Here is an 18193-nt window from a genome sequence, read left to right as displayed (position 1 = left end):
TTAATATATTTGTAAAAACTTTTTTTGTTGTCTCTAACGACAGCGGCCAGATTGCGTTCTAGCTGGGCTTTTGCCTTTCTCATTTCCTCTGCATGACCCTTTGCCCTTCAGGACTGTCTCCCAAATGCACATCTGGATTATAAAAATAATAGCAGCAACAACTACAAGGTGTTGTTAGAGATGTTAGTTTGTACTGTATCATGTGTTTCCTCCTAACTAATCGTTACATTTGGGTCAGAGTCCAGTAAGGCAAACGATTCCTGCCTTCCATGAGTCAGGTGACTGGCTGTACGTAGTAGAGGATTTAACTAAGCCAAGAAAGAGACCACATAAACCAGGTATCAAAATGGCATAAGTTCCTGCTGTAGATGATACTCTCATCACAGTGATAAAGATTATTTTTTGTTTGTTTGTTTCACTGGCTGACTTTGTCATTTTTCTGGGCAGTTTTGGCTGAATAGCAATAAGATGCATCTGTTCCAATGGCTTCCCTACCCCTCTAGCAGAGTATTTTTGTTGTTGTTACTGTCATTTTAGCATCTTTAATCAGTATTTGAGTAGCTTAAATATTTAACAGGGAAGATAACTGATGCAACTGTTAACAGTCATTCATGAAGTATCTTGAGAACTGTGGCCAATACTATGTTTCAGAGAAGGGTTTAAAATCTGCAAAGAAACAGCTGTAGAACAGAAACACAGAAGTTCTGCCAAACCCACAGTCACTTTCAGCTTAGTGCTTAAAGCAGGAACATGTTCACCCTTTAAAACTTTCTTTTTTTTCTAATATAGCTGTGGATAATCTTACAATTTTTTAATCTTTTCAGTATCCTTATAACATTCTTAGTAAGACCTTTAGGGTATACATGTGTGTTGTGATAAAGTGGCTGGGGGGGAGGGGCAGTAGTTTCTTCTTATCAGCTCCGCCTTTGGAATTTTCTGGGCAGTCTGCAACTTGTGGTTTCTGATAGGGTAAGGTAGAAGAGTTGACTTTTTTCAATATTTCTGATCATTTACACCTCATTTATATACTGTTGCTCTTTTGCTTCCTGTCCGAAATCTCCCCGTTCTGTGGGAGTTATGCCGCGCTTCTGATTGTTCCAAACCTGTTCCATTCCCAAACCTGTTCCTGTTTCTCCTCTGTCTTTTAATGGAGGGGCTGGTATAAAGTCAATTATATGAGAAGGTCTGCATTATTGCTTTTATAGTATATGGGTGACTTTTCAATATGCCCTTCTATATGCAACCTTACTTTATTTAGCGGGAGTTTTTTTGACCTGCCACTAAGCAGTTTTTTTGCAGGCTGTCTCCAAAGACGCTGAAGCTACTCCCCTGAAGGGGATTTAGAAATTGTAAATCATTCATATTATTAGTATATGTTCTTTGGAAGTTCTTTATTTTGACATTAATACAATTATGAAGCAGCACTGAATCCCATTACTGCCCCCTTAACTTTCTGAAAAAATGACCATCCTTCAGCATGTTTGTTTTTCTGTCACCTAGGCCATTCACAGTCTATGAAAGTCTTTACCTCTTTCACTGCTTGAGGAAGGACTTTATCAGAAGCCAGCTGAGGATCTAAGTACATTTGTTTCTCTTGCTTTTGTTGGCTGTCCCAATTATTCTTAGTGGATATAAGGAATACCTTTTCTCATTAATGAGATGGATGATTTGGGTGGAAGATTCTCATAAGTCCCAATGTCAAAATATATAACAACTCTGTAATTCCTGTAATAATAATTTCTGGTATTAAAGGACACAACTATTTTACAGCAATTTCTTTGCTGTGACTGGCATTTCATGCCATCTCTTTCTCTCTTCTGTCAACAGCAAGTATCTCCATTTCTCTTCTCTACTCAGCCTCCTGACTGTTGTTTGGGTTGGTAACTTGCCAATGATTTTCTCTAAAAGATATGGAGTGAGTGTATCTACATACAGATGTTTGGGTAGAGAATGAAACTTAGAAACTTTCCTGTAGTAACTGTTTAATCTAAATGAGAGCATTCTAAGACATTCTTTAGGAGCACCTTTAGCAGAAATATGCATGCATCCTCACTGCACATTTGTCTACTTCAGGTCACAATTCTGAGGTTACCATACTATTTTTATTTTAGCAAGCCCAAAGGATTGGTGGCTGTCACCCGATGTTGTCATTTTTGTCTGCCTGATTGATTATAGTGCCAAAGAGGAAGGTGAAACAGAACTGGCCTGTGACAACTTTGATACCAACATGTTAATCATATAGAGGAAAAATAAAGAATCCATTTTCACCTTTCTTAAGCCCTTTTAGATACTGCATGTGCAAAGTAGAAGTAAGGCCTGTTATGAAGGGCATTTAAAGTCTGTTTGGCTTTTTCTCTGCTTGTCTGAGCTACTGAATAGAGGTTTCATATTGGATTTGATATTGAAGTTAATGGGAGCTAAAATCATCTGTCAATGGCTACATCATCAGACTCTAAGAGCAAATATGGACTGCAGCTCCCCCTCCAACTGAAAGCAGAGGAGTTTTATCAAAAGAGGAGACTTTGTTTCTTTTGTGGCTGGGAGAATAGGTCTGGAACAAGAAGAAACTGGGAGAACAAGTCTGGAACAAGAAGAAACATTTGTAATGGATGTGGAAAGGGAATTGGACTTTTTGAGGTGCTCTCTGTGATTTGGGCGGGGGGGAGCTTTTTGTTTTGTTTTTTACCAAAAGCAACAGAAGACAAAAGTCAAGGGAAGAACAGGTATGTTTTATCTATCCATTAAGCCACAAAACACTTCAGGCTATTCTTTGGGAAAGACACCAGCAGGAGGCATGCTGAAATAAGGCACTGTGGATCAAAATTGGTTAAAATAAGTATCTCCCGTGAAATGCTTTAAAAACTGCTGTAATACAGAAAAAATCCCTCAATTTCAGAGTTTTCTGGAGAAGAATTTATCTGCCCCTTTGTATCTTTATTTGATTTTGCAATAAAAGAAGTTTGAAAACTCCCAGAAACTGGAGTTGGAAACTTCCCCCTCATCCCCATAGAGGCGTGCTCAATCTCTCTGCTTTTATTTGTTCAGGAAGAAGAAGCAGGCATATAGTAACATCTAGGGCTATTTTCTTATGGTTTCTGGCTTAAGGGTTGTCTGCTGGGTTGTTTTGAATAAGGCAGCATGAACTTCATGATGCCTGAAGGGGGTTGATGATGGAAGTGATCAGATTTTGTAGATGTTACACAACTAGGGTCAAGTAGAACATGATTTTCTACATTTTTTTCTCAGGTTCTCTCCCAGTAAAACTGTTAAATCATGTAAATACATGCAGCTATATCCTCAACTATTTTGCATTTAACATTTTTCAATAGCTGATTATTGTATTACGGCATTTATGCCACTACCAGAACCCTTCCCTTTCTGCTCCAAACCCCACTTTTCATTTGCTTAACTGTATTGTCCTGGTTTTGGAAGAAGAGGGTTTTGGTTTGTTTTGGCTTTTCTTGTTATTGCAGTCACTGGAACTATGTAGTGTAACATTTATGAGTATATTTAAATGAAAATGAGGTCATTTTCATTCACTGTCCTCTGATTACAAGGGGATGTGGTTTTTGGTTTGTTTTGTGGTTTTTTTTTTTAAATCCGACTGCAATATTTAATTCTGACTGCTGCAGCAATATATGTTACATCAACGTAAAGTATTCCAAGTATGTTTTGTTTGCTCTCAGTTTATCCACTGTTAGAGTGCTCGTGCTCTGCAGGGATCTTTTGTCATTTGCAGTAGCACTCCTAAGTGGTACTAAATAACCTTCACTACTAACTCATCATTTAAGTATGTAGGCATCTCCTTTCTATCCTAATTAATCTTGACTTTACAGCGCCTCATTATCCTTGATCTAGCCTATGTGTTGCTGTACTGCAGGTTTGTATCAAGTCCAGCACCAAACTTCCTTCCTCAGTCATCTCTGCACCATTTGTCCACAGTTACTGCTTGATGGGGGACAGAGATCCAGTCCAGATGCAAGTTTGCATTTTGGATGATTCAAATTCTCTCTGTCCATCTGTTTGTGGAGTAGGCAAGCAGCCACTCTGCTGCTGGAGTTAGCCTTGTTGTTCTGTACTGAAGTAACTCTTAACCCTTGGAAAGTTTGCTTCATCTCTTTAACATTGTAGCTCTAACCTCTTCTTGAACAGAGGTTCCTGGCTATACAGAATTACCTGGAATTAGTTACCCAAGGCTTGGCCTATTTAAAATCACCACACTCTTTCTATCTAGACCCTGTAGCTGGGTTGAAGCCTGATACTGAACAGCAAATTACTTAACTATTTGATAGGCATTCACTGTTCATAGGAGTGTCTTGATGGTAAGATCCTTGGCTGGCTTGAAAATATTTCAATTTTTCTTTGTCTTCTATATGCAGAGCGATATTTCTTGATGTATTCTTTTACTCAAAGCTGGAGGTTGGTATTGTGCTGAGAGAGAGATGAGATTTGGAGGAGAAAAAAAGATTTGCTGAGTGCTCAAGGAAACGTTTCCTTCTATTTCTCACCCCTGTGTATGGAAGAAAAAGTATCTTCCATTGTTCAACGATCTTCAGTTTTGTTGAAGATTTTTTTTTTTTTTTAAACTGGAAGTTGTCTCAAAAAATTGAATGTCGCACTTAAGGCTGTGAGCTGCAAAGGAGCAAACTTGTCCACAAATTAACTGCCGTTCTGTATATTGCCTCTTTGCATTGAGTCTCATAGCTGTTAGGTACTTGTTCAGTCTCAGTTTCAAAAAGATCTTAAAAGTAATTATATTTTTTTATTACTTCTGTATCTGCTTTTGACAGATTTACTTAAATAATTTGCTCTTTAAGCTATTTGGAAGTAATTTGATGATTTGCAATCAAAATGATAAATGATAGGGGCAACCATTTCAGCTAAGATTCTATAACTGCCTCAGATGTAAATTCTGTTTCACGTGCTTCTGTTTTTTCAGAACAATCACTTCTGGAGCTCAAATACTGTATTACTACTCTCTTCCTCAAAGGATTTCTTACAAGTAAGAAGGAAAAGAGGAAAAAAAAAAAAAGCCTGAATCAGATCCCTTCCTATATTTCTGAGTTGTTATAGTGAAGAAGTCTTACGGTCTTTTCTTATTTTGTGTCCATATATGTATACTTATACATAATCTCAAGCACATACATGGTTACAACTAAAAGTAATATAGAACTTATGTGTTTGATTCTTCAGGTGAATTTAAGAGTCCAGAAAGGCTTGCCAACAACATGGTTTTCAAAGCGTATGGGTTCCTTCTCATAATTTTCTGGAGATTACGTAGTACATAGTTTTCCTGCAAATTTGGTGTCCTCCACATTATTGAGAAGCAGCATCAGCAGGAGTGATGGCTAGCTACCACTTTTTAGATTTAACAAAGTTCTCTTGAATCTTGTGTCTTCACTTGGCTTGATTGTGAAGGAGTTTTGCAAAACTGTTCGTGATTGAACAGTTGTTTCTAAGCATGATCAGTCATCCTAGTAAAACTTCTTAGGGGACCTTAGCTGAATGTCCTCTGTGCATGTGTATGTATATATCCATACGTATATATACAACCCTGATAGTACCATTGTGTAGTCTTTCTGAGTAGCTGGACTGAGAGCCTCGGCAGGCTGTTTGGGTTGTACGTAACATTGTGTTTCTATGGTTCGTGCTCGCAACAGAACATTGGTTTTAAAAAGACCATCAACTGGAGTCTCATAAGAATTACACTTAAGTCTAAATTTTCTTTTAACAGGTTGTTGGTTTGCTTTTTTCCCCCCTAACGGTTGTATAGTCCTAAGCCAACTGTCAATAGTTGGGAGAACAAACAAGAAAGAGCACAAAAAAAAGAAAAGGAGCGTGCATACAAGCCCACACTTAAATTCTGTAGATACAATTTATCTAAATGTGGGTATTATTGTCTTTAATGTAGCCTGAGTCAGACTCCCAGCTTAATGGCGCCTCCCCCTGTGCTTCGCCCCAGCACTCCGCCCTCGGCTACCCACTCGAGCAAGAGACAGGCTCACAGTTTCATCAGACAGGTAAGTGTTTTGACCAGATAATGTGCTGCGTGGGTCTATAGGTAACTACTGAATAGGTTTGTTGACATCTTTCTGAAAAGATTTATAAATAAAAAGGAACTGATCTTTGTGATGCTACTGAGAACAAGACTTACTGCAGCTGGAGCTGTTGCTTCCCCACACTTGCAAACAGCTGCGGTATCACAAGAATCCATGTGTCTGAATTATGGATTTCTGTCAATAGACTCTTTGGTTCCATCCATTCTGAGCAAGTGAATTCACTGGGCAAATCCATCCTCATTGAAGGGGGAACCAGATTTCATTGGACTGAAATGGCCAACAGCTGTTTGTCCTACAGCAGATGCATGCACCCAAGTAATCTGTCAGATAAAGGAACAAATGTTCAGAACATGTAATTGAAGCTTCCTGATGGCTGCTTTAAAAATTCCTGTGTATCCTCTGCTTATCCTGGTATTTTGATGACCCCACCCCTCAAAGACTTCACATCTTTAGGAATTACTGAGTATTTAAGTGTACAGCCCCTGCACATGAGGGGTTTTCTCTCTTGAAAGATTATTTTAAATTCTCCAATATCAGAACTCATTCCACTGGGAATTAGCAGAAATAACTACAGACCATTGAAAGCTCAAAATTAGGGGAAAAAAGAAAAGATTTTTCTCAAATTATCTTAAGTGCAATTTGCTTTCTGTATAGATTAAAAAATGATTTTATTTCTGTGGAAAACAGGAAAAATATTCTCTTGCGTGCTGAGAAGTTTTCATTCAGCATTGACAAGTGTTTTTATTTTAATTTATCTGGAAAAACATGGAACTTCTTCAAGTCTGATTTAATGCAATGGTAGATTTATGAGAGATGCTGTCTAATAACACTGCCAGGAGTACAGCCAGTTGTATTCCCTAACAATTCCCTTGGCTAATTTTAAGCAGCAATTTTTTTAAAAATGGCAAGGAGGATTTTAACACTAGTGAAATTGCTGGTGCATATTGAATAAAGACCATCTAAAAAATAAATGGGGTTTTTTTTCAGAATAAGGATGGTGTATTCGCTCTGAAAGTTACATGACAAATAATCTGAAAATGGAAAAGAATTTTAATTGAGCGCCTACTGAGTACAATTCCCTCAACTTGTAAAATTTTATTTATTTTAACCGTAAATTCTTATATACTGCTCCTTCTTGGCAATTTCTTCTAGTTAAATCTTGGGTGCAATGGTTAAGTTTTAATAAAAGAGAAATGAGTTCTGCTGCAAATCAATAATGTAACTTTCAACTCCTCTCCCAAGGCTGGCAGTTATCAATGACAGTTCCTGCACATTGAGTTACAGGGACTTCAGGTAGTGGTTTCCCTTGAAATATAAAGGAGTATTTAACTAGAAGGTTGGATGAGAATGCCTTTCAGAATGTTGTTGTCTTTTTTTTTTTCCTTCTCCTCTCGTTACTAAATTCATTGCTCTTTTTTGTTGTCATATTTGCAGATGACTTGTTAGTTCCACCTCGTGATACCAACACAGATCTAACAGATGTTATGGAGCAAATCAACAGCACGTTTCCAGCTTGCTGCTGTAAGTGTAACAAAATATGTCTCTGAGAATAGTATTGAATTTGAGGCCGTCTTTTGAAGAAAAAAGTCATTCTTGTGGTATTGACTAGGAAAAAAATCTTCTCTCTGAGATTTCTTGTCAAGATATGCAAGATACGTAATTCTGTTCTTTAAAGTTCCTCAGTAGACACTATTTGTGAAGGTAAATATACAAATGTTCTCATGTTTTAAGTGGAAGTGATTCACTATAAGAAAAGCCTATAGCTCCATATGGAATTTTCAGCTGTGCCCACATAAGGGAAAAGAGACCTAGAATCCCGTTAGCTGCTGATACAAACCTTATGTAGAACTTAAGTGAATGTAGATTCAGAAATTCTGAATGCCGTTTCTCTAATAAAACTTGGAAAAAAGGCCTTGGGCAACAGGAGGGACCATAGCCCAATCCTGACTGCCTGAACTAATTATTGAACTAGTTATTAAACTAATTGACCAGAGGAAATAACTGTTAACACAGCACATAACACCTTTCCCTGCTTAAATGCATTGAAAGTTGATATTTTATTCAGTGTCTATTAAAGAGAGATCAAAAGGAAAACCAATTAGTTTCCTATGCATTGACTTATATCAGCTGACATACCTCTCCACTGATCCTGTTCCTTCCAGAGTGTCACTCCACTTACAAGAGTGAGGAGCTCTCTCTCTTGTTCCAGCAGTATTTCACACAGAGTGTTGGTTTTGGCAGGGGAGGTGAAGTGGCAACTTTGTTACTCGTGTATTTTGGGTTTTTTTTAAATATGTGCATACATATATGTCTTCACTTTCAGCTCTCTTGCCTTAGAAAAACAGTAGTGAAAACTTTGATATATTCTTAAACTTTCAACAGTTCTTTCAAATGAAAGGTAATAATCATGGTCAGTTTTAAAAGGCACAAGTGAGAGGGAGGGTGTTTATGCCCAGTCCTTTTGGAAACATCATGATTGAACTCTATTCTGTTCTATTTTGTAAACTCGGTGAACCCTGTTAAAATACCCCTTTTATCTCTTGTACGTACATTGCTTGGCTGTGAAGAACTGCATCACAGAAGATGCACTTTGCACATTTTGAGAAAGCAAATTAGGATCTAGCAAAAAAGGTTTTGTTTCAGCTGTCCTTTGAGATTTTCAATGAGTTCAATAGTTCAGAGCCCATCGCTTTGCAAATTAAGGATTCGATTCTAAGGAGCATCTCTTCTTGAAGTCAACAGCTAGTGGAGCTACTCAGCACAACTCAAGGGTGTGCACGTATACAAATCAGTAGAAAATGCAAGTCAAGTATCAATTCTTGTTTTTGCAAATTCCTGTCTTGCATGTATAAGCAGTATAGCAGCTACTGGACATTTGGCCCAAATGAATTTACAGCAAATTAGCAGAAATACTCCCTTGCATTCCTGTCAGGGCAAGCTTGATAATGAGGTCTACTTTCTGCTACCAGGAAACATGGGGAAAAAAAATTCTAATATCCATAAACAACATCCCGAATGAGGCAGGAGGGGACTGCAAGTGAAAACAATGGCCCCACATCCTTTCATATTGTGAAGTGTTTCTGAGCATTTAAGATTAAAGGAAGTCATAGTTCCAAATTTCACGTGACTTTTCCCTTTGACATGCTGCTGCAGAAATCAAACCAGCATGCCCCAATTAGTCGGTACTAGTTATGTTTGCTCTTCTTCAGTCATTCTATAATATCTCTTACTTGGGAGATTTACTAGGAGCATATTTTTTTAACCATGTAAGATTCATATACTGTTTTAGAAGCCTGGAATGAGGATTATTAGTCTGGCCTTCCCAACAGAGTGCATTAAACTCTGAGTTTTGCTAAGGAAGACCATGACAGACCATCTAGTCCACCATCTTTCCCTGTGGCCATTTGAGATGGATCTGTCTTTCTGGACGGACAATTGTCTAACCTCTTCTGTAAGACTTCCAATGACGCAGACTCCACGGACTCCCTAGGCAATCTGTTTTAAGAGCATCACTGTATTCCTAACCTTAAAAAATAATATCGTTACCCTTTTCTAATTATACCCAAGCTAAGTTTTATTAGAACAGTCCTCATGTTCAGTGTATCGTGTCCATGTAAAACAAACAAAAGCTATTTTTTCACCACCTCATCACTACTGGTCTCTCCTACCTTGGCCGCAGCTTTCATTAAGGACAGTTACTAGCATCTGAGCCTTACGTAGATTATTTTTATCCCATCTTGACTGTAAAATAAAGCCAGTCTTCTTATTTGCTATATTTGTTTTTATGAGTTTCAGGTTATAATTAATCTTGAAATCAGTATTTCTACTTACTCCAAATATCCCTTATGAAGCAATTATTCATATAGTAAGGCCAGCACTGTTCTTAATGTGTTTTTTTTTTTTTGTCCCCAGATCCTTTGATAATGGATATAATGCCTCTTTTCCTTCCTTGTTTATGAGGTTGGTCCTCAGAACTAGGCAGGTGTGCAATATTGGGCAGAATTCTTGCCTTTGCATCCGAGTGAGTTCCAGAACAGAGCATTTTGAACAGATAGTATTCTAATACAGCACTCGTAGATCTATATGGTCGCAAGTGGTGAAAAAGGAACAATTCATATCATCTATATATTCATAATGCTATAAATTTGTTACAAGTAAAGTAAATTTGTGATGAAAGTTATGTATAGACCATTACAACACACTTCTAGTTAAATGTTTATTTTTTTAAGATAGGAGTCTTTCTGTTCTCCTATAGTACTTATTTTCCTGACGCTGGTTTTGTTTTTAAACAGCCAAGATGCAGAACCATGTAAATGTCTAACTTTCTTTTGTTTTTTCTATTTGCAGCAAGTTTCACTGGCAGGCCACAGGTATGAGACATGCTTACATACTTGCATATTCATTGGAAGCAAAGTAAAGCAAGTGGAAAAGTTCCATTAAAGCCAAGTGGCGGGGGGGTGGTCTGTATTTTTCCCTAGAGGTCTATTTGGAAGCTAGACGGATGTAACAGGAAGGCTAGATTCTGGAATATGCCAGTTAATAGAAAATTCCTGCTAGTTGAGGCATTACCAAAGATACTATGGTGTGCAGTTCTGGGATGCTGACCAGGTGGAATCAGCTCAAATCTATCAGGGCCAATTAGTTTCAAGCCAGCATCAGCTCTGCAAGACCAAAGCTGGTTCTTGCAAAGACATCCATACTCCTTGTGCCCTGGTGCCCACCGCTGCAGTTCCAGGAGCTATGGGCGCCAGGGCACAAAGGTCAAGAGCCACACAGCATCTTAGGCATTAGATTAAGCTGCCTTCTCCCAGTAGGCAACCACTTTACAAACCCAAAGCAGAAATTTGGCTACTTTCAGAGTTGACAAAAATGTGGGAAACCATCTGGTATTTAGGTACTTGTTCTTGAAAATCTAACTGGTGTGAATGATCAGTTAAGTTTCTAAGTAACAGAAATAGGAAAAACACTTGCTATAGGTTTAGGTTGATATTAGAGCCCACGTATGACAAATAAGGAACTACATAATCTTGTGTCATTGCAGAGTTCTTTGAAAGTTTCATTGTTAAATAAGTTTTACGGACTACCACAAATTGCTGTGTGAGATTTCAGAGGAATGAAGTGGTAGGGAATGAGTCTATTTACTCCCCCAAATTGCTTCACCTTGTCCAGTAATCCACAGTTTGCAAGGTCAGACCTCCCCAAACTGAATGTCTAAAAATTCAGAAATACTGCTCTGCAAACACTTTCTTGGATTGCAGTATCTGGGATAGTAGGATTGCCCTCCCAAACAGGAATTTCTAAAGAGAATGGGATGAATCATGCCCTGCGCTCAGTTAACTCAAACTTTGTTTTTCAGTCTCTTGGTAAGTTAAATTAGTGAATTAAACTAGCATTTTTCAGAAATCCTTCCTCTAAGCAGGCACAGAGATAGCTTTCAGTGTTATCAGTGAATAATACTAATCTTCCTGAAAAAGCATTTGATTTCTTTTACATACAGGATGATTCCCAAATGGTCTCACTGCAAATCCACCCTTCCAGAACCATTAGAGAAGGCACGTTTGTCTGTTCAGGAACAGAATCCTGAAACAGGAGCCTGGAAATAAGCATCACAGTTGAAGGGGCCGAGTCCAAATCCAGACTCTGTATACTCTCTATTTTTACTACTTAGGCTTCAGATAGGGCAGTGGTTTGCCTAAATGTTTTTTCTATGGGTGCAGAACATGGAGAGTCTACAGTTATATTTAGTGCTCTGTAGACTAACATCCTCTGGGCCTTACTCAACAAGAATTTTAAACACTGCAGTATAGTAAAATTAGGTCTCTCTTAACTACATGCCTCAGTGAATTGCTGAGTCTTGGGCCAATACATCTACATTTTTAAAATACAGGGGTTTTGTAAGATAACATCCACGTCCTTAACTGAACCGAGCCTAGAGTATTTAGAGCTTTCTGTGCGTGTTAATGTGGTACTGACGTGGTTATTTCTCATCATGACAGGCAATGTGAAGTGTTCATTTGGACATCGACCAGTGCTTCCTGATGTGCAGTACAGCCCTCTTCTACAAACCACCAGTCGCGAGTTCCATTTCATCAGAAGGCTGCATGGGACCCTGGAACATGCCGTTTGCTCTGTCTGCGTGTTCTACTTGAAATAGTAAAACACTGAATACCCAAAGACGAGGATGTTGTTTTTATAGTATTGGGTTTTTTTCTTCTTCTTCTTCCCTTTCTATGCAACTGTAAATTAATGAGCAGTGGAGTATTTGTCACTGATTTGTATAAATATACAGCCGCGGGAAAAGGGGCAGGGGCTTTATATACGTTCTTTTTGATAATCGTAAAGAGAACCGCGTAAGGAGTTTGGAGCAAAATGTTACATTTATACATTCCTTTCACCTCTTTGCTTTTACATTGTAAAATACCCTTAGTTATATTCTCACACGTTTAATATTCTGTACTGATTATTTATATGCTAACCATCTGACCACACAGATTTCAGATTACCCTTGATTTGTTTTCAGGATTGGCATATGAGTTCCCATAATCTGCATTATTGTTACTGGTTAACAAAAATTACCGTTGGGTGCAAGCTACAGTATTTTAACTAACTCCATTAAACGAGGTAAACTCTTATTTCAAGTCATAGTCATCATCCTCATGCACCAAGATGGTATTTTTAACTTTCTTTTAGTTATTTCCAGCCAACACACTCCATTCGGAGGATTATTTTTTTAAGCCTTACTTTATTTTGAATCAGGAGATAGCTAAAAAGAGGACTTAGATGATAGCTTAAGTTGTTTTTAGTAAGGTCTATGTTAGCGTAATCTTTCCCAACTTTGTTCAGAGACAAAAGCTTTGCTGTTCCCTGCTGTGCCAAACTTGCTTCAAGTTTTGGAATTTACAGTCTGTGAAGTAAAGCTCATTTCCGTGAGATCCCCTTCTGATGATCTAAAACAAACACACCAGCCTTTTGTCTGCCTCTTGGAAATGAAGAGACAATTAGAAAGCCCTTTCCAATACTATTAGCAATGGAACATTTTCTTCAAAACTGCAATGCACTTAGATATTATCATTTGGCATTGTAATCTTGCAACTCATCTTTATCTTTGAAATCATGTATTTATGTACTTCAAGTAGGGATAATTACGGGAAAGTTATGTCACTGATCAGCTGATCTCTAGTTTTAAAATTATCATAAGAGATTTTAATGCCTTCACGGAGTTTACAATGCTGCATGGACACTTGCTTTAATTTCAGGACATACCTTTACTTGGTAAAACTGCATGCAATATATTTCACGTATAGTGGAGAAAAACTAAACTGTGTTTTCTTAATTATTACTGAAGGAAAAAAAAAAAAAATCTCAAAATGGTATTGGAAGAGTTGTAAATTCTCTACTGCTACCGAAAAATGCTAGAGGACATTAAGACAGCAGGTCAGGCATTTCTAGTGTTTCTGTGAAGTGGTGCCAATTAGATTGTCCTGCACCCACAGTATTTGCTCCTGGACTGCTGCTGCTCGAGGAGCGGTTTGGGCACAGCATTGACCACGTTCTAGCGTTGGCTCCAGTGCCAGTTCTTTCTGAACCCTTTGGCAAATTATTTAACCACTCTGCCTCTGTTTTCCCATCTGTAAAATGGGGATGATAGTACTTACCTCTCAAAGGTGTTGTAGGGCTTGCTTAGTTAGTGTCTGAAAAGCTCTACATAAATGCTAAGTATTACTCCTGAGTGAGTGGAGCAAAATTGTCAAGGTGGGAAGAGAAGATGCTGCCTCCTATAAATGCTTCATCTATTAAAAATAGTAGCGTAGTTATTTTGAGAAGAAAAAACCCCACATTTTACAGAAGAGGAAAGCCATGACCACCTTTCTACCTCAGACCTATCTTCATGAGTAGTATTGGAAATAGCTTTATATTCTGTTCTCTGCAAAGTACTTTGCTTTTATCAAGCTACATCATTCTCTAGGCAAAGAATCCTTAAAAATACCCCCCTATATAAGTAAAAATTCTCAGTAGTGAATTTGGTGGCTTTTATTTTTGTTCTGAATATGAGGTTATGTATAAAGTTGTTTTTCTGCCTGTGTTTGTATGCATCCTTTGTCCTCTGCTGCCAAGTAAATGCTACTTCAAACACTACATTGTACCATTCTTCCTCTGAGACAATAATAAATAAAATGAATATATTGCAGTAACGTGAGAAAAAGTATGGAGTTCTTTCAAGTTTTGTGGTCTTCAAGGATGGCTAAGTGCTGAAAAATTCATTCTGAAGAAGATTTATTTTAAACAGGAGTGCTGTGATAGTCCATTTCTATGTGCTAGCATTTTTGGAGTGTGATCTGCATTTATATAAATGAGATTAAGCAGTGTTTTCTCCTTATAAATCTGTGCATATTTTCTCCAGTTTTCCATCTTTAGTGATTTAGTCTGGAATCCTCCTCAGTTTCATGACAGATGTTAAATTTGATCACTGAGAAGCAGACTGCTTTTATTTAAAAAATGCTATATATATATATTACAAAACAGCAATAATGCATGAAGCCCTGTCAAATATTAGAACTGTAAATTAGTCTTCAAGCTTTGATGGCATTCAGTCAACATGCTCAGCTGAAACACAGCATTAGGTATTTGGGCAGGAAATACGTACTTTGTGCTGATTTTAGGTATTTGCATTAAGCTAATGCAAATTGCGTTAATGATTGCGTTAGAACTACTGTGCTTAAAGGAGGGAAAAAATCCACAACGCTAAGAATTCTGTTTCCTTATAGTAATAGGTGGCACTGTTTTCATGCTTAGTATTTATTAAAATATTATTTTTCTTCAAACTCTAACACACGTAAAATGTAAGCGTCAAAGTAATGGCATTTTCCCTCAATTTGTAAAAGGGTGCTTAACAAATAAGTTGTAAGGAAAAATCTTTTTTTTATGTGGCATTTCGGTGATTCAGCAGTTAACAAGGAATTTAATTATAGAAATAGCAATATATTGAGTCGAATTAAGTTCTGCATTTAGAACAATAAATGTGTCAAAGAGGAGGAGACTGGTAGATTAAAGAATCTGTTAAACCATAAAATCTTTCTTTAAAAAAAGTACACCTTTTAATTATATGTTTGTAGAGTTGAAGGCAGCAGAAGCGGGCTGTGGATCAGTACCAGGGCCTGACACTGAGAACAATTTATCAAAGTGCTGAAATCTACAACTTGCACCCTCTGTACCCTGATCGCTAAGGTGGCAGGTGCCAGAGCTCGGTAACGCTGCCGTGTGCGAGGAAGGTACTCTCAGCTTCAAATCATGCTTCAGTACTGTGCCGTGAAGGTCCTGGCTCTTGGGGGGAACAGCGCAGCACCCACTTCTCACCAGCTTGTGTGGGGCTTTTCTTGAGGGGCTTGGGGAAGGCCAGCGGCAGGGCACAATGAGCCATGCAGTGGTAAGCACTCCCTCACCTCTCTGCACAACCTCCTCCTCTGAGCACTAACCAGGCTCTTCTGCTGTTATTTTGTCAGGCAAAATAAAGCTGACATGATACTTTTCAGGAGAATTACATTCCTGCACCAACAAGCTCTCAGTCCAAAATGCATGCCTATCCATCTCATCAGGAGAGACACCCTCCCGCGCAGCCCAGAATGGATGAGGTGGTTGATAGCATATTTGTTCAAATTTTTATTACAAAACACCCTTGAGCTGAAACATTACTATCAGATCAGTTCATTTTCTCAGAGAAGATGCAAGATTGATGCATCTAATTAAAATCGGAGCGCAGAAGTTCCTCTACTATTGGAGCTTCATCGTCAGGGGAACTTCTATAATGAAACAGCTCTTCTTGGGTGGTGGTGCTGGTGCTGCTATTTCTTTTTGGACAGAGACAAGGCTCTTCAGATGTTCAAATCTCAATATATGAGATGATAGTTAAATTACGAGACACCAGCCCCACTAGATCAGAGATACTGGACCCAGACACAAACTGTCAGTATGCACGTAACTCCTATCACCTGAGTGTCCTGGGTCAGCGGTTCTGTTCTCTCTCTTCTGTTATTTCTACAGTTCAAAAATGAGAAGGAAAAAAAAAGCTGAATTCAGCCAAATTAAAAATGTTTTACTGTAATGGGCAAGCTTTGGATTTATGCAAAAGACCAAAATACTCTTTTAAACATTTACAGTACAAATTGCCCTTTGGAGAGAGTTTACTCATTACGTGTATTTTTTGTTCTCTACTTTAGTACGGAGTTGCCCTAAGAAAGACCTTCCTGAAGGTAAACATTCGCACCACCGCAAAACTGAATAACGGGTCCTGCCTGCTGTCACGCAGAAATGAAGACGTCGTGCCATATGGCTGAGAATTCTGTTCCCACAACAACAGCAACAAAACCAGTCTTACAAATCCAGCCACGGTGTAAATTAACAACAGTGGGGTATGAAAAAAAAAAAACACCTTTTAGTAGGGAAAAAAAAAAAAAATTGAGGAGGAAGAGCTCTGTTCCACCTTACAAGCAAAAAAGCTCTCAGTAATCATCAGCTATATGCTATGTTCCTCACGAAACGTTGTTCCTGTGGCCAGCAAAGGTGAAATCTTCCTAGGCTCCCAAAGACATGTGAGCCAATCTTCTGTCCTTAGTGCCACTTAAATTTTCACGATGCGCCAGCAAAAATTACACCCTCTGCAACTTAAATCTATGCATTTGAGAACACCTGCATGCAGCTGCCTTCGGAAGGGGAAGGTTGTGTTTTCATCAACTGCTTTTCTAAGCACCCCTCTCTCAGACACCAGTAGAGGAGCTGGCGGGAGTGGGCTGATTTAGCTCATTTCCCCAGGCATCCCAGTGCTGCGGCAAACTTGCAGCCAACACAAAGCAGTCTTTTAAATTGAAAACTGCTCTATGTTAGTATGCGTATTAAAAATGATAAACCGGGAGAGCTGAATAGAATTCCTAGGTGCCAGTCTGAAAGATAAGTGCATACGCAGAAAAAAAAAAAGCCAAACCCAAAACATAGACGCTGTCCTATCTCATTGTTGTCTCTGAAACATAGTATTTACAGATGAGCTATTGATGCTCGTGTTGGTCACTCTTTTTATATAGTCAGACAAGCACTTTGAAAATGTCTAGTTTTCTGACCTCTAATAACTAATTAGAGTTAATAATAACTAGTTCTGAAATACTCATTTCCTGACTATGGAAAGAGAGCCTAGGGTAACTAGCTCAAAGGAAGATGTCTGCAGCTTACAAATCTAATTTATGGGGATAGATCCCACCTTGGTATTAAACAAAACAATGGAGAATATAAGGAATTTTTAGTTTGGTATTTTTACAGCTAGAAAAAGTGACCTTGTTATTAAAAAAAAAAAAAAAATCTGAAAACCACATAGCAGCATTGCAGCAACACTTCATCTGCACACGATGGAGTCCCTTTGGCCCCCACAGTAACTGATACCTCTTTGACTATGATATAAAGTCTTTTGAAAATGAGAAAAAAAAAAAAAAAAAAAAGAGGAAGGGCCAGCATCCCTTACCAACAATTTGAGAGTCTCATAAGCTAGATTTAATGGAGTTAGGAAAAAAGCCACATCAATGAAAGCCACTGATGATTCACCTGAATTTTATGTGGAAATAGGCAAGCATTTGATCAAACCCAGTAACCTTTCTCAAACCCAGCCCAGGTGAAATGGAAGTCCAGTGAAGAGCTCACACAACTGTAAGCCAGAACAGTCAGAGCGTAACCCTGGCCCTGTAAAAACAGGTAGCAAAACCATTCTTTTTTCTTCACTAGAGATGACATTTTGCATGTTGAAGGATTGTTTTTATCATGAGCGATTCAGGACCATTATGCTTCTCTGTATGTATTTGCCATGTGTGACTGCTGCCTAATGCACAAATGAAGTTTCATGCATTAATAAATAAGAGAACAGACAGAAGATACAATAGTAACTGCCACTGATAATCCACATCCCTGATTTGAATGCAAACAAGAAGAGGGAAAGTTAAAGGTTACCCAGATCCTCCTTCTTGAGGACTGGAGTGACATTTACTTTCTTCCAGTCCTCGGGATCCTCCTCCGATTCCCATGACCTTCCAAAGATAATCAAGAGTGGCCTTGCAGTGACATCAACCAGCTCCCACAGCACTTCCCTTGTGGTTTCAGGG

The 18193-nt window shown here is 38.4% G+C and overlaps 1 protein-coding gene across 1 annotated transcript in view; it reads left to right on the top strand.

Annotated features, from left to right (window-relative positions):
• UTRN (utrophin) overlaps positions 1–14253 on the top strand; it is a 419780-nt gene extending 405527 nt beyond the window's left edge. Inside the window, exons 72-75 of the mRNA XM_009282506.2 lie at positions 5912–6020; positions 7494–7580; positions 10407–10429; positions 12056–14253. Coding sequence (XP_009280781.1) covers positions 5912–6020; positions 7494–7580; positions 10407–10429; positions 12056–12064 — 228 coding nt within the window. The 3' untranslated portion in view covers positions 12065–14253. The remainder of the gene's footprint in view (positions 1–5911; positions 6021–7493; positions 7581–10406; positions 10430–12055) is intronic.
• Positions 14254–18193: the final 3940 nt, after the last annotated feature.

The sequence above is a fragment of the Aptenodytes forsteri genome, unplaced genomic scaffold, assembly GCF_000699145.1.
Source record: "Aptenodytes forsteri isolate BGI_AS27 unplaced genomic scaffold, ASM69914v1 Scaffold357, whole genome shotgun sequence".
In the NCBI taxonomy this organism is placed as follows: domain Eukaryota; kingdom Metazoa; phylum Chordata; class Aves; order Sphenisciformes; family Spheniscidae; genus Aptenodytes; species Aptenodytes forsteri.
Note: the sequence above shows the minus strand (reverse complement) of the source record. Positions and strands in the feature narration are given on the sequence as shown.